Source organism: Ursus americanus, chromosome 7, assembly GCF_024610735.1.
Source record: "Ursus americanus isolate L20-20 chromosome 7, mUrsAme1.1.p, whole genome shotgun sequence".
Classification (NCBI taxonomy): domain Eukaryota; kingdom Metazoa; phylum Chordata; class Mammalia; order Carnivora; family Ursidae; genus Ursus; species Ursus americanus.
In genome coordinates this window covers 7,590,019-7,613,082 of record NC_142133.1, presented here as the reverse complement: position 1 = coordinate 7,613,082, position 23,064 = coordinate 7,590,019, and the positions used below count along the sequence as shown (strand labels likewise).

Below are 23,064 nucleotides of genomic sequence, written 5' to 3'. Positions count from 1 at the left end.
ATGAAAGATTACGTATGCTTATATAAATGCGTCTCTTTTTTTTAACCTTTAAAGGCTTTGTGGTGGATAAATAGGATTCAGTGTCTCTCTTCAAGAATCTTTTTTTTTTTTAAGATTTTATTTATTTATTTGAGAGAGAGTGCACACGTGCGTGATACTGGGGAGGGGCAGAGGCAGAGAGAAAGAATCTCAAGCAGACTGCTCAGCCAGCGCAGAGCCTGCTGCGGGGCTCGATCCCATGACCACAAGATCATGACCTGAGCTGAAACCAAGAGTCAGCCGCTTAGCCGACTGCACCACCCAGGCGCCCCTCTTCAAGGGTCCTGTAGTTGGTATGGACAAGGTACACTAGCCAGGCAGAATTAGGTACCTGCTTTCACATAAACTGAAAAACAGACTTGTGAGATTAATTCTGACAGCAGGGATGGGGACCACAGAGCACGGGAGCCAGCTCACCTGACCACCAGGAGCTGACCGTGTACCTTTGCTCCTGACTCCACATTCAGTGCCATCCACATGGGTAGTCAGCCGTGGGGGGAGTGTGCCGTGGAACTGACGAACGCTATGAACCAGGGCCTATTTTTTTTTTCCCATAAAATAATTTGCTAACATTTATCAGCACATCACTGGTTAGGAAAGCCTTTTGAAGGAGACAGACAACAGATTTAAACTATGTTTTGGTAGATTCCTCTTACTTTCTTGCCTTTGCTTTCCTAACTTACTGATGGATGCCCTCCCTCCCCCCTGCTAATTCCATGAAGTTGACCAACCTACCAGTTTATGTAATTTCACATCAGGGAGTTTTTGAGTGCTTACTGTTTGTTCACATGTCCTGACATGATGCTGGATTATAGGAGAAGTATAAACCATGAACTCAGGACTTTAAAATTTTGCAATATAATGAAGGCAACAAAGCAGTCACATAGTAAATGGGTGTGTGTGTGTGTGTGTGTGTGTGTGTGTGTGTGTGTGTGTGAGTGAGTGATATCATTAAGTAGTAAGATGATTTACAGAGACTCTAAGTGCTAAGACACCCTTTACAAACCTGACCACACTGTTTGCTAATGTAGAAAAGCCTCTTGGACTTAGCCTTACTTTAGAAGTGAAGGAAAAATAGTTTATTTGTATGGAGAGAGCTCCCGGTTAGCTATGTGGGGGCACAAAGTAATAAAGCAAACTGAAATCTCCATTGTTAAAGTATGGAAGAAAATGACCATTTATCTTGGGCAGGATTCACATTTTTGCAGGCAGGAGATGGATGAGAGAACCCTAGCCATCTGCGCTGTGACTTTCTACGAGCTACCCTGCTTTATGTCCCCGGGACCTTCCCAACAAACACGGATCCTTGTCTTTGCCAAGCCAGCGATTCAGACTTTTCTGCCTCTCTTCCTCTGTTTTTTCCTCAGCCAGACCTGTTTTCCAACTACCTCCTCCCTTTCCACCCGATCACTTTTTTCCCCTCCTCCAGCATCCCATCAGTCCTTCCCTGGAGGGACAAGAAAGAGTCGTCGCCCAGAACAGGTGGTTCCTTTCCAAAAGGGAAATTGGGTTAAGGATTTATACCACTGCTCTGCCACCCAAACAGGGGGAACTAGACGTGAGCAGGCGTAGGAATCAGGTCAGCATCCCTGGGGCCGTGTTAGGAGGAAGTCATGGACCTTGGGGTCCTGTGGATTTGGTCTGGCACCTCAGGTGAAGGAACGTCAGAGAAAGACTGGCTACATCCTACCTGTCTCGAGGGTCCGTGAGTCTGTTCCAAGCAAACATCTACAGGCTGCCAGGCTAATTGGACTATAAATACTAAAGATGGCAGCGCCAACTCTGATTTCGTGTCTGAAAGGTAATATTGCTACATGTCTCACATTCTTCTCCACAGTGTACACGTTTCGTTCAACGCCTGGGTATTTCCGTGCGTGACAGACTCCAGGTCAATTTCAAATAATTCCCCGGATTGTCAGGCGCACTGGTTATCGCAGGTAGAGCAGGGAAGTGTGTGTGGGTATGGAGGAATTTGGTGCTGACGCAGATCATTTCTAAAAGGAGCTCTGCTCAGGGCCTGTCTCTGGTATGTACGTAACTGTGGGTGTTACTAAAAAGCACAAATAAAGAAGTGGATTGTTGTAGGTATGTTGGGTATCTTTCCATTTCCTCTGGAATCCTTCATGCTGTGGATGTCTAGTGGTCTTGCCAGAGAATTTGTGAGGCATCTGATCCTTTGGGAAAGGGTAAGGCTTAAACCTTTGAGTAGGGAAGTTTCCCACACTTGGTAAAAGGAGTCTAATGATGGTGCGAGAGAGCGCCCAGGTGTAGGTTGGCAGAGAAACGAAAAGTGTGAAAATAAAGCAAAGAAAGCGTAGGGTTCCTATGCTAAATCAGATGCCCTTGCCCTTAATGCTTATTCTTCCTTTTGTTTCTCTCTAGTGAAAAGCCAAAACAGTAATAAAAATAACAGAAGTTTAAAAAGATGTGTTGCAGAATCAACTTAGAAAAAACTTGGCGCCTCTTTTGTGTAGTGGCCAGTGAAAAGGATGACTCTTTCATTATGCATCGCCCTCCAGTGTAGAACAAAGGGCTAGTACCAAGAATGTGGGTTCCCATTGTTCCTTTCATAGCACAGGTGTACCCATAAACCTCCTTGGGCTTATGGTAATCACCGTAATGCGTTTCTTTCTTTCTCAACAAATATTCCTTGCATGCTGTTCTGCTTACCTATTGGCCTAATAATGTTACATAACAAACCACCCCGATACTCAGCTGCGCAAACAGTCACATTATTAAAGCTTGTGAGTCAGGAGTCTGAGAGTCCGGGCTCTGGGCCTGGCTGCGCTGGGCTGCTGCGGACTGGTCTTGCTCCTGCTTCCCCGGGGTGGGTTGGTTTTGTCAGTTGATCCTGGCTGGCCTTCTCTGGTGTGACTGGAGTGACTGAACTATGCTTCATGTGGCATTCACCTTTGTCTTGGGACTCATGAGTCACTCCACGCATATCCTTGTCATGGTAATTGTGGAAACAAAAGAGGTAAGCTTCAGTACACAAGCCCATTTTAAGCCTCTGTCCCAATTGTCATGTCTGCTACAGCCCCCTAACCACATCAGGGAACATTATTGAGGCCAGTGGCAGGAAACAGGACAGCACAGGTCATCTGGGCCATGGTGGAAGGCCATCGCCAAGTAATAGGGCAGAGGGTGTGGCTACAGGGAGGAATTGAGACCAAATGATCCATTCTACCATCTGTGCTTATAGTGTGCCAGGCACTGTCCGAGGCACCGGTGATAAAGGAAAAAGTGGAAAAACAACAACAACAACAAAATCTGTGCCCATATATATCATTCTAGTGCTAGGAGACAGAAAGTAAGATAAATTATATAGCATGTTGGAAAATGATAATTGCTATGGAGAAAAATATATCTGGCAGGGAGAATAGGAAGTTCAGGGGGTGGGAGATGGCATGCAGTTCTAATGGGCTTCTCTGATAAATGACTCCCGAGGAAACACTTAAAGGAGGCTCTGTAACTGAGCCCTGCAGGTGTATGGGGGAAAGGTGTTCATGGTGCAAAGTACACTGGGTGTAAAAGCCCACGGATGGGAGCAGAGCTGGCAAGTTTCCAGGGCAGGAAGGACACCAGTGAGGCTGGATGTGAGAAGCACAGTGCCAAGGGATACAGCTCCAAATTGTGTAGGGCCCCCAGATCACTGTGCATTTACTCATCTGAGATGCAGAGTTTTATGTGGTTTGACTTATATTTTATCAGGGTCACTCTGGCTTCTGTGTCAAGGGTAGTCTGTAGGAATGCAGGGGTGGTAGCAGGTAGAGCAGTTGGGTGCCTGTTGCAAAAATCCATTGAGGGATGATGATGTCTTGGACCAGGGTAGAGCCAAGAGATCGGGCGTAGAAGTGGTGAGGCATGGTTGGATTGTGTGTGTGTGTTGATGGTGGAACCAGCAGAAATTGTCGATAGACTGGATATGAAGTATTAGTTTGCTAGAGTTGCTTTAACGAAGGACCTCAGATCACGTGGTTTAAACACTAGAAATTTATTTTCTCACAGTTCTGGGGACTAGAAGTTCAAGATCAAAGTATCAGCAGATTTGGTTCTTTCTGTGGGCCGCGAGGGAAGCAGCTTGCAGATGGCCTCCTTCCTGCCTCTTTGCATGTCTGTCCAAATTTCCTTTAGTCCTAGAGACACCACCAGTCGTATTGGATTGAGACCCGCCCTAATGACCTCATAACTTCATCACCACTGTAAAGACCCTGTCTCCAAATGCAGTCACATTCTGAGGGGCTAGGGGTGAGGACTTCAGTCTGTGATTTTTAGGGGTGACGCAATTCAGGCCGTAACATGGAATGTGAGAGAAGGAGAAAAATCAAATGTTACATCAGGGTTTTTGACCTGGTGGAGTGGTCATTAACTGAAATGGCAAGGGCTGTAGGAGAAAATGCGTTCGATCTGGGAACATCGAGTTTGAGAACTGGATATCCAAGTGGGGATGTTAACCAGGCAGCTGAATAGTCATTTCTGGGCCGTGGGGACAAGACTGGAGCAGGAGATACAAATGGGTGGGAGTCACTGGCAGAGATGCCATTAAAATCAGGAGATTGGGCAAGATGGCCAGAGAACAAGCGGAGATCAAGAGGACCAAGATGGAACCCTGGGCACTCCTACATCAGGAGGCCAGAAAGAAGAAAAAGACCCAACAAAAGAGGCTGAGAAAGAGGAGGGAACCCAGGGGTGTGTGACGTTCTGGAAGATGTTAAGCAGGAGCGGTGAGGAAAGGTGAGGGCTAATGATTGGCCATTGGATTTACACTGTGGGGTCACTGACGACCTCAGCACGAGTCGCTTCAGCAGAGTATTAGGGCAAAAGCCTAATTTGTGAATGTTCAAAAGATAATCAGAGGAGGAATTGGAGGAAGTATTAACACTTTTGAGTAATGTCACTGAAAGGAGAAGCAAGAAAGTAGCAAATGTTAAAAATACACGTCTTTTAATCTATAATTAGTGAATATTAGATATATGTATATCATGGCTATATACAAAAATGTACCGATAGTAACATTTACATATATATATTTTATATGCACTTATATTCAGGTATACACATATAAAAATATATATATTGATCAGACAAGCTAAATACTACTACTCAATTTTTCCCCGGGTGTGGTAGAAATGGTGGTAAAAACAGGTTTGTGTTTGGGGTTTTTTGGGGGGTTTTTTTGGTCAATGTAGTATGAATTAATTGAAGCTTGCATTTTGTTTATTTCCAGGTTTAAGAAATTCGATGACAAATACCTGCGGAAGCTTTTGATTCGGGAAAACCAACCCAAGTCAAGCATTGTGTCTTTATATAAAAAGCTTGAAATAAAACATGCCATTGAGATGGCAGAGACCGGGATGATAAGCGCGGTTCCTTCTTTTGCGTCTCTGAAGTAAGTGCTGTTTTGCAAGTAGAAATTAGTACTACTAAGTACGGCTTCATAGTGTTTTGAAACCAGTAATAGTAACAAATTTCATCTGCGTCCTAGACCTCACAGAAGAATGAGATTCTGGTTAAAATGTGAAGCCTAGAAATGTATGCCTTCTGTTATGTCACATCAGGTCACATCATATCATGTTATTTTAGAATTGGCTAGTCAGAAAAGACTTTGTCATGTTTAGGACGATTATGCCTTCGCTATATTTTCTTGAGGTAGTTCAATACTTTGTGCAAGTGCCTCTTTAGCAAGCATTTTGAAATGGTGTGTGATTTGTAAATATGCATGTAATTAGATAGCTATTTCCTCAGAGATCATTCATACAGTCATAGTTTAAGGCTTGCAAAGAACATGAGAGATCATCTGGCACGGTGGTTCTCAACCCAGGCTGCATATGAAAAATATCTTAGGAGCATTTAAATAATACAGGTGTCCAGGCCCCACCCACACCAGTAAAACCAAAATCGCTGGTGGTAAGGCCCAGGTATGGGTGTATTTTATTTATAAGTTCTTCAGATGCTTCCACTATGCAGTCAAGATTGAGAGCCACTGATATAATATGAGGAACTTTTTAAAATTTTAAATATGAGGAAGTGAAGATTCAGAACGCTAAAGTGACTTACCCAAAATCTTACAGCAAGTCTGTAGCAGAACAGTAAATGCTCAGTTAACAATAGGTCATTTTAGCATGTAAACGTCTACCCTTCCCTACCACAAAAATGATAGAAATTACAGGTTCTGCTGATTTCTTATTTCACTGAGGAGCTAGAAGTATACTTAAAATACATGTCACCTAATTAAAATGCTATCTATGGGAGTGCTGAAATGAGACAGGAAACTCCAAATCACACCCAACCGTACAAACTAGGATTGTTACTAAGATGTAAAACCCCTATTAGAAATATGGGAGTTTACACAATGCAGAATAAAAGAACTAGTGGTCAGGATGGCTTGGAGGTAAAGGCATTACACTACACTAGAAACAGTCGTGTGAGCAGAGTGACTGATTTATAGTCCCACCCTGCAATAATTCGCTGTGTGTCCTCAAGCTGGTTCATCTGTTTCCCTGAGACTGAGTTTCTTCCAAGTAGAAATGGGGCTAGACTTGATCTGTGTTTCCCTCTAGCTTTACAAGTTAATGATGTTTCTTATGCACTAGTCCATTTGCAGTTGTAGCAAGGGATAATTCAGTTGTTCACCTTCACAAAGGAGAGCCATTGTCTTTGTGATCACAGAAGAAAAAAAAATCTTAGATTTACTCTCTGTTTATAGTTCACTTAGAGAACTGGTAGTAAGCAGAGAAAAGGCAGAGGTTTAAGGTTATGGAAGGGGGTAGCAGAGTTAATGGTCAGCCTCATAGTTAGATCAATGAGTACCATATTGACCATTCCATATCTCCTGAAATGTTTTCTTTAGGGGAAATTAGAAGCAAAACGGGAGGTGGTAAGGAATTGTTTTTCTGACAGTAATGGACTAAGTGTTCTAGACCAAGCTATCCTACGAGACCAACTAGAAAAAAAGGACAAAATATATTTTAAAAATCTGCTTTAAAGCTGGAAAGTACTAGTACAATGAGGAATTTCTTGGCCAAGAGTCAACAGAAAAGGGAAGTCCAAGAAGATGGAACTGGCATTTGGTGCCCTTTTTCCCCTGGATCACGGAGAAATTATCTGGGAGTCTAAAAGTCTAAAACAAGTTTTGACAGACTGATTGGTCTTCAAGAGTAAAATTGGAATTGAGGACCTACCAAGAAGGAGGAGCTTTTGCCCTCAGCTATAGGTTATTATTTCAGAATTCTACACCTTAACCCTCAAAGGAAAGAAGTCTGACCTAGAATTATCTCAATCTGTGATTGTCTAAATCATCTGAGATTGATATTACTGTTATCCCAGCTGACCGAGAGAAATAATCTTAAATCTTCTCTGGAGGAAAATAAGATTATAAAGAGTCTTAAACTACCTCCATGATTTTTCATATATAATGTCTAGCAACCAATCAAAAGCATATGAGTAGACAAGGAAATGTTACTGGAAACTTTGAAAAAAGATAAACAAAAACAGAGAGTAGTAACAGATACAAGGGGGTTTCAGATAATTAAGTTAGGGACTTTAAAATAAAAGAAAAGTATGTTTAAGGAAGGAAAATGGCATCAACACTTTTGACATTGTCATGGAGATTCTATAAATAAAAAAGATCTAAGTGGAATATTTGAGCTAAAAATTGACTAAATTTAGGATCTCATTTGATGGTGTAAAAGTAGGTAAGACACAGCTGTAGGGAGAATTGATTGATTGGAAGATAGAACAGAAGGAATAATCAGAATGAAGCATAGAGTGAAAAAAAACTATGGAAAACAAAGTAAGAAATATATGGATATTGTGAAACATTCCAAATGGCAATGAGAGGTAAATTAGTAGGAATAGTATTTTAAGAGATCATGACTGAGCATTTCCCCAAACAGATAAAAGACATGAACTGTGACAAACCCCAAGCAGATTAAGTAAGAAGAAAACCAAAACCAAATGCTAGTAAAACTGCTACAAGTCAAAAACACAAAGAGAAAATTTTGAACATAATCAGAGGAAGGAAGAGACCTATTTTCTTCAAAAGAGAAAAACAACAACAAAAAACCCCTGACAGTTGATTTTTCAACAAAAGCCATGGAAACCATTAGTATCTTCCAAATTCTGAAAGAAAGGGACTGATGACTTAGAGTTCCATATCCTGCTAAAATATTCTTTAAAAAAAAAAGTAGCATAAAAATATTTTCAGATAAATAAAAAAACATCATACCAAATTGAATGATAAAAGTTTTAGACAGACAGAAGGAAGAGTCTCTTAGGGAAGCTCGGAGCTTAAGGAAGAAATTAAAATAATGGAAATGATGAATATTTATAAAACCTAAATGAATATTAATTACATAAAATAATGTCTGTGGGGTTTTGAATGTAAATAGAATTAAAATTAACAACAAAAATAGCTTATAAATTGGCAGGAGGTGACTGGTGTTGTTGTATTCTAATGTTGTAATCCCAGGAAACCACTAAAAAACCGGTAAATGAATGTAACAAGCTAACAGAATAGGGAAATAAAATAGCAAAATAAAATAAAATTTAAAAAGGCAACAAAGTAGAAAAAATAATTATAGAACAAATAGAATGCAAATAGTAAGGTGATAGTTTTGAACCCCAAGGTAATTGCATTAAATATAAATGTACTCCCATTTAGAAGGATGGATGATCAGAATGGATAAAAATATACAACTCACTAGATGTTGCTTATAAGAGACAGTACTTCTACCTAAGGGTACAGAAAGTTTACAGGTGAAAGGTTGATAAAAAGATATCTTGTTGAGGGGCGCCTGGGTGGCACAGCGGTTAAGCGTCTGCCTTCGGCTCAGGGTGTAATCCCGGGGTCCTGGGATCGAGCCCCATATCAGGCTCCTCCGCTAGGAGCCTGCTTCTTCCTCCCCCACTCCCCCTGCTTGTGTTCCCTCTCTCGCTGGCTGTCTCTATCTCTGTCAAATAAATAAATAAAATCTTAAAAAAAAAAAAAAGATATCTTGTTGAAGCACTAAACAAAAGAAAGTTTGTATAATTATCATAAAATGTAAACATAATGAGAAAAATATTGCTAGGCATGCAGAGATTCATTTCATAATGATAAAAATCTGAATTCTAAAAGAAGATATAAAAGTCTAAATTAGCATATAAATAATAGCATAGCCTCAAAATTTATAAACTAAAACTTGACAGAGCCATAAGTAGAAATACACAAACTCATAATCATAGTGGATAATTGTATTGCTCTTCTGCTAGCAACTGATAGTACAGACATACTTTCAGCAAAGATACAGAAGATTTCAACTACATAATAAACAATCAAGCCTTTACAAGTTTCATATAGGGTATGTCCCCTTACCAGAAGTGAATCAAAAACTAAATATAAAACAGTATAAAAAGTCAAATATCCCTTTCTTTAGAAGTTGAATAAAAACTGAATCGAATAAACTGTGATGTAAATCAGAAAATATTTTGAAAACCGCGACATATGAAAACTCGTGTAAAGCGTTGTTTAAAGGGAAATTTTTTTAACCTTTAATGAAAATGTTACAAATAAAGTCATGCTGAAAGTCAATAATCCATGCTAGGAAATTAGAAAAAGGAACAACAAATTAAACCCATAAAAGACAAGGAAATTTGAATAGTACTCTAAGTATTAAATAAATAAATCTGCAATTGAAATTGTTCCCACAACGTAAACCCCAAGACCATATGGCTTTATTTGTGAATTCATTTAAGGAGGAGATAAAACCAATCTTACACAAACTTCTTCAGAAAGTAAGAAAAGATAGAAAGCTTCCCAAATTGTCTTATGGGACTAGCGAAGGAAAATTATAGATATAAGATTTCTGTAAAAATTCTTTTTTTAAAAAAAGATTTTATTTATTTATTTGACAGAGATAGAGACAGCCAGCGAGAGAGGGAACACAAGCAGGGGGAGTGGGAGAGGAAGAAGCAGGCTCATAACAGAGGAGCCTGATGTGGGGCTCGATCCCACAACACCGGGATCACGCCCTGAGCGGAAGGCAGACGCTTAACCGCTGTGTCACCCAGGCGCCCCTCTGTAAAAATTCTAAACATAGTATTAGCAAACCAAATCCAGAGATATGTAAAAAAGATATACAGCACAATAATTTTGACTTATTCCAGGAATATAAGGGTGACTTAAAAGTAAAAAATCAATCTGTTATTTGCCACATTTACAGAATAACAGAAGAAAAATCAGAGGTTTTTATTATTTATCTGTAATAGAGGCAGAAAAATTATATGATAAAATTCAACATCTATTCTTGATTTTTAAAAAATACTTTATTTACGAAATAGAGGGAGAGAGCAGATGTGCAAGCAGGGGGAGGAGCAGAGGAAGAGGGACAAGCAGACTCTGTCTGCACTGAGCTCAGAGCCTGACAAGGAGCCTGATCTCACAACCCTGAGATGACAACCTGAGCCAAAATCAAGAGTTGGACACTTAACCAGCTGAGCCAGTCAGGTGCCCCTCTATTATTGATTTAAAAAAAACCCAAACCTAAATAGACTAAGAATGGAAGAAATCCTTTCTCAATCTGATAAAGTTTATTCACAAATAATCTACAGCAAATGATATTTTTAATATTGAAATGTTGAAATATTGAAAGCTTTACCCTAAGATCTGGAAACAGATGCCTATTATTACTATTTCTATGAATATTTTACCAATGCTAAGCAAAAAAAAAAAAAAAAATTAAAGATTAAGGATAGGAAAACAAGTAAAGCTGTCATTATTCCCAAACAGCTTGATTGTTTTCACAGAAAATCCAGAAGAACCTACAGATAATTAGACATAATAAGTAAATGTACCCAGGTTTCTTAATACATGGTAAAAAATGTCAGTAGTAGTTTTCATAAATAGCAACAAATAGCAAGTGACTTTTTAAAAAAAATGCCCAGTTTAGAATAGTATCATGAAATATATACATCAATTTCAGACATCAAAATGAAATTTAGAGAGTGTGTTTGAAACCTCTCCACAGAAAGTCCCAAACAGATAAGACCATATTAATAAAAAGAAAGACTCGCTATTACAAGATTTTCAGATCTTCTCAAATTGATCTATGGATTCAGAACAATTCCATTAAAAATCCCAGTGTGTGTGTGTGTGTGTGTGTGTGTGTGTGTGTGTGTGTGTGATTAGACAGTCTGGTCCTAAAATTTCTATGGAAATACAAAGGGCCCAGATTAACTAAGACAAAATTGTCTTGAAAACTGAAGAACAAATTTGAAGAATTTACACTATTAGGTAGCAAGACTTTCTGTAAAGCTCCCGTGATTGAGACAATGTGACACTGAACAAAAACAGAAGGACAAACAGACCAGCGGAGCAAAGGAAGAGTTTAGAATAGACCCATGCATATATGGATACTTATTAATGACGAAGTTTACAGTACAAAGTAGTAGGGAAAAGATGACCTTACAAAATGGCCTTGGGTCAGTTAGGGATCCATATGGAGATAAAGTGAACTTGAACACTATTCCACGTTGTATCAAGCCAAGGAGTATCATAGGTATGCATGGGAGTGGGGAAATGAAGCTTTTGAAAACTATATGAGAGAATATCCTGTTACTGTTGTAATAGGAAAATATTTCATTAACGGAATGAAAAGGCAAACCATAAAATGGGAGAAGATACTTGTCTCTCATAAAACCGAGAAAGGTCTAAAAAAAAAAAAAAAGATAGTCCTATGGAAAAATGGACAAGAGACGTGTTCAGGCAGTTTATAAAATAGGGTATCCAAACGGTCAATAATCATATGTGTTCCAAAAAATATATATGAGAATATTCATAAAAGCATTGTCTGTCATATCCAAAATTCAGAAATAAGGCAAATACCCATCAACAGTAAAATGGATAAATTGTTATATATTCATGTAATGGGATATTATACAATGAATAAAATGAGCAACCCACAGCTACTTGTGATAACACAGATGAATCTCTAACACAGTGCTAAGCAAAAGAATCCAAATTTAAAAGACTACCTATTGAAATTAAATACATACATACATACATACATACTGTAGTCATAGGTACACTCTGTTTATATAGGTAAGACCCCATTTATATAGAGTTCAAATTCAGGTACAACTATTATAGCAACTTAGAAGTTAGGATAGTGGTTGTTTTGTCAAAGAGCAAGGGAAGTAGTGATTGTTGCGGGGTGGAATACAACATGGTTTCTCGGGTTTTAACTCACGTTCTGTTTTTTTGATTTGGGTAGTGGTTATACAAGTACATTCACTTTGCGAATATTCATTGAGCCGTACATGTAAGATTCATGCACTTTTCTCTTTTGAATTATATTCCAATAAAATATATTTTAAATATAAACAAGGGAGGTAGTTGTGCACTTATCGCTACAGTTATACAAACATTTGTTGGCTAAAACTTGGTGGAAACATTGTACAAGAACGTCAGATCCCCAAACGATTGTTACCTCTTGACCTTATAATTCCTTCTAAAATTCTATGAATTAACTTTGCTGATCAAAAAACCTGATTAGAGACCCAGACAGCTGTCTAAGCAACAATCTAAGAAGAAGCTTCTTAAAAACTGATCCAAGCAATTAAGGTTGAGGCAAAAATGAATCATTTATATCTAGAGAAGTCTGTTCTGCTGAAGCCTTAGATTTCTGTGTTCATTCGTTTGTGTTTCTCCATTTCCCTTTGGGCATAGGTAATTCATATGATGCTTGTTTTTCCGTAACAAGTTTGCATTAAAAAAAAATAAGAGAACTATGTTCTTCAATTGGTACCTCCCTAGCCCATCTTCTGTTAGACCTGTATTAATTAATTTATCTTCTTATCTATGTATTTTATTGTACTGTATATTTTTGTAGGCCCCCTCAAAGCCTTTTTGAAGGAGTTAGAATAAAACTGTATAAATACAGTTGGTTCTTATTGTTGGCAGTAGTTATGCTCTGTAAAATTACCATGAACGTGGATTTGCGACTACTGGACCCTTGTTCCTAGGGAAAGTGCAGGGTTAGGTTCTTGTGAGCCTCTGGTCACGACCTTTTCGTCAACCAATTGATACACAACCTTGTTTTATGCATGTTTCTATTTAAAGACACGTTATTTAGTATCTGCTGTTTCATTAACACTCCACTCCTGGCCAATAGCACCTCACTCATCTGACATGACTTTTCTCTGGAAGACACATCACAGCTTTCTCTTGCTCAGGAACGTTCGACAGCACTTCACAAAAATGAGAAAAATACGTCATTAAATAGCCCATGGAAAGGACGTGTGTGCACAGTACAGGAGCTGAAACGAGAAGGCAGGGCATTGCCAGGTGCAGCCTCATCTAGGAACCTGTGCGGTGGGGAACTCAAATTTCCCCCCACTTTGCGCACGTCAGTGAGAAAGTATCATGAGTATTGGCACTGTGTTTACAAATAAATTTTAGCAAGTAGGTGACTTTGCAAATATGAAATCCTTGAGTAATGGTGATTGTGTATACATGCATATTATAAATGGTGTCTTTGCAAATGTTTTTAATGAAGTGTTTAAAAGACGAGGCCTTAATAGCAAAATGTAGGTAATCAAGTTTCTGTTGGAACAAAACTCAATTGTGTATTACCTTATTAACAGAGTATTAAAAATAATAAAGCGATAGTGGTATAAGCTATTACAGTTTTTCTTCCTTAAAAATACTTGGGTGGGGAAAAAATGATTGTGTGAGCAGACTCTGAAAACTTGAGCACGATTAAATTCATTTTGAATAATTGACACTGAAAAGTTTTAGAATTTTGAGTGATTTTAAAATATTGAATACTGCTTAAGTGTTATTCTTTAAGCTAAGATTCTTAATCTCAAATGATATTCTTCTTAAATGATATATCTCCAAAAAGAAAAATTTAGCATTCCAATGTTTGTTGAATAGTAAAAGATACTCTTTTTCTAATCTTTCACAGTGATTGTCGTGAAGAAAAAATAAGGAAGCTCACTCCTGGTGAAATGGATGAAATTCGAGAAATATTATCCAGAAATCTCTATCAAATCCGTCAGCGAGTGAGAATAATTTATTTAGCAAAATGTTTCCTTTCCTTTGGCTAAAAATATGCCTTCTGATTTCATGCTACTCAGTTGTACTGGAGATCGCCCAACCATTATGCCAAGCTTTCGCATGTCCCACACCAGGCACCTTCTCTTCTCTGAGAGTCCTATCTTGTTAGGGTGTGTCACTCCCTCTCGGACACCATGAAAGCCTGGGAGTCCCCCAGGAGTTCCGCTACTATGGACTTGGAGATAAAAGCATCTGAGTTAACTAATTGTGGCTTTTAATTTATTTAAGGAAATAGTTTATAGCTTAGAAAACTTACAGCTTTGGGGCGCCTGGGTGGCACAGCGGTTAAGCGTCTGCCTTCAGCTCAGGGCGTGATCCCGGCGTTCTGGGATCGAGCCCCACATCAGGCTTCTCTGCTATGAGCCTGCTTCTTCCTCTCCCACTCCTCCTGCTTGTGTTCCCTCTCTCGCTGGCTGTCTCTCTCTCTGTCAAATAAATAAATAAAATATTAAAAACAAAAAAAAGAAAACTTACAGCTTTAAGAAAACTTACTAAAATGTATTTAATCTTCCTTGTTATTCAAGTGCTACAGTTTTCTTCCTTTAATGTATTTCCTGAGTGACTTCTTTCACTGCTGTTTCATTGTTTTGTTTCTCTTTTTTAATAAAGATTTTATTTATTTGAGAGCAAGAGAGCAAGAGAGATCACAAGCTGGGGGCGGAGGCAGAGGGAGAGGGAGAAGCACCCCCCCCCAGCAGGGAGCCAGATGTGGGGCTTGATCCCAGGAGCCCAAGATCATGACCTGAGCTGCTTAACTGAGTGAACCACCCAGAACAGCCCCTGCTGTTCTATTGTTAACACTCCATTCTACCAATCGGCTAATGATATAGCTAACATTTCGAGGGTGTATACAGTTGGCCATGCCCCGCTGCAACACGTATTAACTCAATCCTCCAAGTGGTGTTACTGTTGTTTCCATTTGATAGATGAATAAATTAAGGTACAGTAGGGGAGGTGTCACACAGCCCACATAGTCTGTCAGGAGCCTTCTTCACTCCTATTGGGACCATTTCTGTACCCTCTTAGCTGGTCTCCCCAAAGGCTGTCCTCATTCCATCACTCATTACTGCTGTTCCGCCTTTTTCTCTACAGCACCTTTAATGGCAGCATTTTTCTATTTAAAAGGAGACAAACAGCAGTTGTGGCTTACGGGCTAGACTCTCCTTTCAGAATTTGGGATCTCTGATTCCAAGTTCTACTGTGTCCAACTTTACATCTATCTCCCTCCCCTCCCCAAATGCCCAGGTTCTGTCTTCCTTCCTTGGCCTGTTCCTCTCTTCTCGGTCTCCACTTGGAATGTCCCACTGGTTCCTGTCAGTTTCTCCACATCCTCCAGTTTTTCAGGTTTCCCCAGCAACCTCCATATTATTCCCAGCCCTGTCTGGGATCGCACTTTCTGGAGCTCCTACCATACCACACGGTTTTAGCACTTCATGAGTTGTATTATTTTGTTAGCCGTCGATGTCCAACTAGCTAGCAAATTTCTCAAGGCAGGATTTGGGCCTTGTTCTCTGTCCCTTTCGGATATTTCTTTGAGAATATAGTTCGGGACACAGGGATATTATATTTATTCTATCAGAAAATGAACTTGATTACTAACTACAATTCACTTTAGGAAACGTATAAAACTAAAACTGTATGCCATGCACAGCCCTGGGTACAAATTCTGCTTCAAATATCAGCACATGGTTATTGCTGGTTCTAGCAGCCGGTTTTTCTTTTGACAACCCCGTTGAAAAGTGTTGTTAATCAAAAGGACATGGCGCCACCAAGTGGCCCAAAGTGGTTTGTTTTTACACCGGTAATTCCTATTCAGTAGAGAATGCATAAAGATGAATCGTATTTTTTCCTCAGCTGTAAATGATGGCTAAACACATACAGAGTAATTCAAAGTAGACAGAAGTACTTGATGAATTCCATCATTCTTCCGATTTACGAAGATCAGCCTTTCAGTGAAAAATAACTTCCAGACTTGTATTAGAAGATGAGTGCTTCTAAACTTTGAACAATGTTAACTTCTTTTTTTCCTCATGCACGTTAACTTTTATGCTTTTTCTTTCTTTCTTTTTCTGCTCTGCACATTCGTTAAGTGCCCCACTCAGGTGCAAAGCCAAAGCGACACAGTAACATAGTAACGTCTTGAAATCTCTGGGGTAGCAATCCATTTTTCTTGTAAAATGTCTCTTGTGTTTCCGTTTCAGACTTTGTCCTACAACAGACACAACCTGACGGCCGACACAAGTGAGCGACAAGCCAAGGAGATTCTAATCCGACGAAGGCACAGTTTGCGAGAAAGCATCAGGAAAGACAGCAGCTTGAACCAGGAGCGTAGGGTAACTGCTGTTTGTTACCATTTGTCTGTGAGGAGGAAGGCTTCCAACAGCCATTCTGCAGGCTCTATGGGTAGAATGGCCCCTGAGGGTTGATTCACAGGAATTCTGGGATGGAGTTAATTGTCAAGTCTTTCCAGAGGTTTCTAGAACACCCATTGTGTTCCAGGCACTGTTGTAGGCACTGAAAATATGTTGGTGAACGAAACAGACCAAGATACCTTTGCTTGTAGAATTCATATTCTTGTGGGGAGAAGGTGCCCAGCAATGGAATGCGTCATCTGTTATGTTAGCAGGCAGTGAGTGCTGTGGAGAAAAACAGCGCTTGAGGAGGGAGATTGGGAAGACAGGAAAGTGTCAGTCAATTTACAGATCCAAACAGCATGGCTGGACCAAGCTACATTTGAAAAGTCCTGTCTGATCTCCGTGGGGAGAGGTTACAGCCCAGCCCCGTCAACAGATAAGGAAAATCATTTTTAAAGGACATTATGATTGATTGATTTCACACAGCAGGCATTGCATTTTAGGATTTTTTTTTTTTTTTTTTTAGTGTAATTGACACACAAGGTTGCATTAGTTTTAGGAGTGCATCTCATTTTTAATAATATTCTGTACTGGGTCGTTAGAGACCAACATGGTAATATGTGAACAAGAAGATTAATCTTTTTTCTTTTTAACGTGAAAATGTGGCAGCACTGATTAAGAGCTAAAAAAAGTAGAGATTGTGGCATTTGAATTGTCAGCCAATTAGTTTTTGTAATACTTTTTATTCTGTCATTTTCAAGACTTACTGAAGTAATTAAAACTTAAATATGCTACATTTTCACATATTTTCTTTCCATATGTGTAGGTTCTAGTTCTTTTTTAGCAATACTCTTATAAATAGGTGTCTCTATAGCTTCTCTTTGAGAAGACTCAGTGGTTCTCATCATTATTTCATTAGTCCTGTTTCTAATGGTCCCACTTTATTTTCATTTTCCTTAATACTGACTTCTGTTACATTGTAGAAGAGATTTCGTTGTTTTAAGTGAAAGAATTCTGGCTTAGAGCCTTATTCACCATCCCCCTAGCACCTCACAAAGTAATTTTGGAATAGAGAAGTACGATTTTAATTTTTAACTTCAGGGTTTGATGTAAGATTTTATTTTTTATTTTTTTAAATTTATTTATTCGACAGAGATAGAGACAGCCAGCGAGAGAGGGAACACAAGCAGGGGGAGTGGGAGAGGAAGAAGCAGGCTCCTAGCGGAGGAGCCTGATGTGGGGCTTGATCCCAGAACTCTGGGATCGCGCCCTGAGCCGAAGGCAGACGCTTAACCGCTGTGCCACCCAGGCGCTCCTGATGTAAGATTTTAAATTTCTGATACATAACAAATGACAGCTGCATAGCCTAAATAAGCTTTTCCGTGTTTTCCACAGGCTTCCACTTCAACCTCTCGATATTTATCCTTACCAAAAAATACCAAGCTTCCAGAAAAGCTACAGAAGAAGAAGAATATTTCTAATGCAGGTAATGAATTCAGTTGGAGCAGAAACAGTAAATTTATCTACTAACGTTCATAAAATAGAGAATTTCCCCATTCTTTTTCTTCATTAGGGATAATGAGTTTAATGGTTTACAAGTCTAAAATAATAATATGGTGACTTCTTATTAGCATGGTAAGCTTTTTGGACAAACTTCTGTACACATTAAAAATAACTGAGTCCGTTATTTTCCATAATGATTCTACTGGATACAGCAAAAGCAAATGCTGTTACCTGTGGTCAGCGAGCAGGTAAACAGAAAGTTGTAAATTTGCAGAGGTGTATTAAATTTTTATAATTTTCATTTATTTTCATAACGGCAGCCATAAATTTTACTTCTGCCCACAATCATTTAAGTTTTGGCTTATAAAGTCAAATATCTCTTGACTTAATGATAATCTTTATGTAGACTTCAAGCCATTTTCTGTGAACCCCAGAAGAAGTATATTAGGAGGCCATGTTATTAAAATGTGGGATGTAAGAATAACCCCCACCTTTATTTCTGGTCGTTTATTTAATTAACCGAGAAGAGGAAAGTCTAATGGTGGCTGGTGGTCATGATGGGTGAGATGGGAAATGAGAAGGGAGGCCAGGCAGCCTGAGTATTTAGAGCAGTGGGCCACGTCACCACTGTGCGCCCACCAGAACACTCTTCCGTCCCGAGAATCTCAGCTCCCACGAGCTGTCCTGACCTGAATTTTCACAACCAGCTAGTTCTGATCATGTGTCTTCTTATTGTTTGGAAAGTGCACATTGGTATTTTGGCCCTTTTATAAAAATATAAAGGAGATAAAGAAGCTTGTCTCTGAGATTCCAGAGCAAGAGACGAATTTTCATAATAGCAGCTAATTGCTGGTCTGCTTTCTGTGCGCCAGACCTAGAGCTGAGCCCTCCTGGGACCGTTCTGATGGGGCAGGTGGGAACACAGCTGCTGCTGCCTGGGAGTCTCACTTTGATAGCCAGCTCCACCGCTTACTAATATCTCTTGAACTTCAGTTCCCCCGGCAAATGGGTGATTGTGAGGATTAAATAGGCGAATGCGTTTTAAAGTGCTGATTATAATGACAGTTGCCTGGCACACAGTAAGCCCTTCAGTGTGGGTGTGAACATTCAACAACGCCCACAGAGATTATGTATCATGCCCAGGTCTGTGGGCTAGAGGGACTGAGCCCTCTGACCTCCCCTGCCCAGCGCCCAGGGCGTGAGGACACAACAGGTGCTCGACCCACTCATGCATTGCTGAGTCACTTACAATGCCTTCTCTCAAAAATGCTTGCCCATGTTGTCCTTCTTTTGCTATCGGTAGGTGGCAATAGCAGTGACTCGGACACAGATGTTGGGACCACCGTCCTGAACTTGCAGCCCCGAGCAAGGCGCTTCTTGCCAGAACAGTTCTCAAAGAAAGCCCCACAGCCCTATAAGATGGAATGGAAGAATGAGGTAGACGTTGATTCCGGACAGGGGCAGCCTTGTACCCCTGCAGCTCCCCACAGCAAAGAGGGGGGCACCCAGACCCCAGGCATGCTACGGCAACCCCTTCTCTCCAAAGGCCAGTTTGGCCCAGTGCAGGAAGACAGCGGGACTGAAGGCATCCGACCCAAGCCGCCACCCAGGCTGGTCCGCAGGGCATCGGAACCCGGTAACCGGAAAGCCCGATTTGGAAGTGAGAAGCCTTAATGGAAATGGCCAAAGCAGACCTGGGGTGACTGACCCGGCCTGGCTGGCGTTTGTTACTCTGAAACCTGACACAGTGGGATCCATTTAATACCCTCTATGCATCTAAATAATTTCTTTGGGTAGTTGAGTCATGCCATTGATTGACGGGATGAATGCTTAACCCAAGAAGAGGAAAATCAAAGAAAAAAGCCCCATAAAATGCCTTTTATGACTTCTTGCTAGCAGTTGTATTCTTTGCAAGCCTAAAGGAAAAAAAAATGTGTGCCTTTATTGAACTTGAATGACAGAACTTGAAATTTTTAACACACCCGTGTTGGTGAAAATTTTAATATATACATATATGCCTCAAATTTTATTTATGAAAATCTATGTATATCTCTAATCAGTTTTTAAGCAAAGGGCGCTAAAAATACTCCACATCTTTCCAAGGCGTAAAGGGCAGCTCCCGGAGGATGGTGGGCCATCCGCTCGGAGTCAAGATGTTTCCCCATCCTGAGCTGATGAGCAGTGGGTAAGGAAAGAGCACAGCATGGAGCAGGGATGCCTGGTGAACCCAGACTGAGGAGGCCGTCAGAATGGGCAGATGAGGAGGCCTGGCTCCCAGAGCACAGATTCCCGTGAAATAATGAGTCAGCTGGATTTAATTTGCTCCTCGTGCTACTGTACGTTCGAGGGTGACCCAGAGATTCCATCTCTCGTTTGTGTTTGAATGGTGCAAAGAGAAAGGCTGCGTGGGTGACACGATGTATGACAGACTTGGTGGCAGCTTTTGACGAAGTTACAATGTGTGGGCCTCATGCTGTATGAGGGGAGACAGGCAGCACCTGCTTACAACTCGTTGGCAGGTTTTACATTGTGCAATACTGGGAGGAGGATGCAGGAGATCCCCTTTCATGCCCATCTACGACTACCTGCGTTAGAATTTTTCTGTAGAACATTCTAGAACTTTGAAAACAGGTCAGAGGCTCCAAGCAGACAGTTTATATATACAGTATTCCAATGTTTAACAAATTGGTGAGAGTTCAGGTTTTGAAATTTTTTCAGGAAGCACTTTAGAGAATATAGGAGCTCTTTTTTTTTTTTTTTTTTTGCACTCGTCTATAATATGTTAGCTTTCCCCTGTCAATAAAGTAGTGACTCAAATTCTTCATATAAAAATGGATTCTACTCATCTGAGTACTTTGTAAAAGTACAACACAGAGAGAAGTAGAATATAATCATTAAAGATTAATATTTGAATTTCCATCTTAAACTGTAGATTTTATTGGCCTTCCCCCCCCCCGAAAAACTCCTCTTTAAAACTGGACCGGAACAAGATTCTAAATGTCTGGGGTTAAATACAAATAAGGCCATGCATATAGTCCCCTGGGTGCACACGGGAGATGCCGCAAAGGATACAAAGGACCACAGTGTTGTTAGTGGGAAAACCTGAATGAATTAGGAAGATTCTGTACTCAGAAATCCTAGGGCTGCTTCTCTTATCCCTTCTCTTTAACCCCACCGACCTGGAGAAATAAATCGTCTACCCTGTCTCTCATCTTTTACAGTCTTGGAATACTGCTAGATCATTGGGCGTGAGGCAGAGAGAAAGATAAACACACAAGGTACAATTTCACGTATAGCGCTATTTCCTTCCCAAACTCATCCACGTCGATCAGTGGAGAACACGATAGACACCATTTGAAAACTGTAAGCTTAGGACTCTGTGCCAAATATCTTAATTTTACATGAAAATATTTATATAATATATATGTATGTATTTCATCTGCTGAAAAGAAATTAAAACTGACTTTTAACTTAGAATTTTATTATAGGAATGTGATTCGTCAAGAGATGGGATGTATATTTTTGAAAATGCCAAGAGTAAATTTTTAGAACTTAATGAAAAGAAAGGTAACCTTTCTGAAAAGAAAGGTTAAAGTGGAAAATGACCTTAAAAATAAATTTCCTGATTTTTCCTGGTGTCCTAGAATAATAAATATTACAAGGAGTCTAATTTTCTGGAACCAAAGGAGAAAACATGAACTTTTTTATTACATTTCTTCTTGTTAAGCAGGTAGACCAAATTCAGCTTGCACTGATGAAAAGTCAATAAAGAATTTGGTTGACATTGTGTAAATTTCAAAAAAAAAAGCACTTATGTCATCTTATTATCAGTCTAATTTTTTTATTTGTTGAGTGACAAAAGCAATGAAAAATAAATTTGACTTCATTTCGCTTTTTCTCTATACTTTCTTTTTTTCAAATAAGATTACTAAGTTCTAGACACTACAGGAGAGAATATGAGACCCTGTAAATTCAAGACAGTCTAAATTTTCTGTACTGCAGACACATCTCCAACCCTTTGTAAAGGACTCCCCTAATTCAAGCAATACTTGGTCCAACCAAAAATTCCAGTGTGACTATACAATTTTGATGGGTTTTTGGTATTCGTTGTAACCAATTTGACTTGAACTGCCTGTAAGTGCAGTCTAGGCTTATTTCTTTACCTGTAATGCTAAGGGCTGACTGTTGGGAACAGTTAGGCCAGTTAGTGAACAACTGGGAATTGTCTCCAAAGTTTGAAACTCTTAAAAAATGTGCATTTTGTGTTTAATTCCCCAGAATATCTGGGATGAAATTCCCTTCGGCTTTTACTAAGCTTTGTAGTGGGAGAGGGGAGTGTTTATTTATATAAAGAGCTTAGAGAAGTTATTTATTACATGTCTCAGTATGTTTTCCATTTGTCGCACTGCCCAAATCATGTTTATGTTAAAACTGGCATTTTATAAACAAGTGTGAGAACTATAATATTTTGTTAGTTCAAAGTTCACACTTGACTTTCTTCTCTGAAGGTGATTAAATAAAGAGAGGTCTTTGTCCCGTTGGCATTATCTGCCCAAGCCTGAACGTTGCATGTTGATTCCCTTTTTTAAGATGAACGAGAAACGCTCAGGACTCAACTCTCTGATGACCCGAGACCTTGTGTGTGTATGTGTTTAACTTTTAGAGCAAAACGTGTAGCTTGCTGGTACTTTGTATGTGACATGTTAACCAGGCCCTTTCTTCAGTCTCCTTGTAAGGCAGTGAGAGCCCCATCTGGGTAACTCCTGCCTGGCTGTGACCACAGCTCTTTGTTCAAAAGAAAGGACACCTCCCTTCAGAATTTTTCCCAGTGTCATTCACTCCACATGTGGCTGACCCCCTCAAACGTGGTCACCCCCTGCAGATGGGCAGATGAAGCCCCCGCATGGTTAGCTTTGAACGTCTTCTTTAATGTTGCAATGGTACATAGTTTTTGATCCCTTCTGTCTTCTAACTTTCTACAATTTTTTCAAAGAAAGTTCTATTTTACTACCTCTAAAAATAGTCGAGAAATTGTGGTCAGTTCTCTTACTTGTCTGGTCAGAGAAACAG

General features: G+C 39.8%; 1 protein-coding gene across 2 annotated transcripts in view; it reads left to right on the top strand.

Annotated features, from left to right (window-relative positions):
• The window catches only part of SLC9A2 (solute carrier family 9 member A2), a 95,508-nt gene extending 73,689 nt beyond the window's left edge, over positions 1-21,819 (top strand). For both annotated transcript variants that reach the window (XM_087863241.1, XM_045771858.2), the window contains exons 8-12: positions 5,267-5,428; positions 13,986-14,082; positions 16,339-16,470; positions 17,887-17,977; positions 19,298-21,819. In XM_087863241.1, the coding sequence (XP_087719367.1) occupies positions 5,267-5,428; positions 13,986-14,082; positions 16,339-16,470; positions 17,887-17,977; positions 19,298-19,668 (853 nt within the window). In that variant the 3' untranslated portion in view covers positions 19,669-21,819. The remainder of the gene's footprint in view (positions 1-5,266; positions 5,429-13,985; positions 14,083-16,338; positions 16,471-17,886; positions 17,978-19,297) is intronic.
• Positions 21,820-23,064: the final 1,245 nt, after the last annotated feature.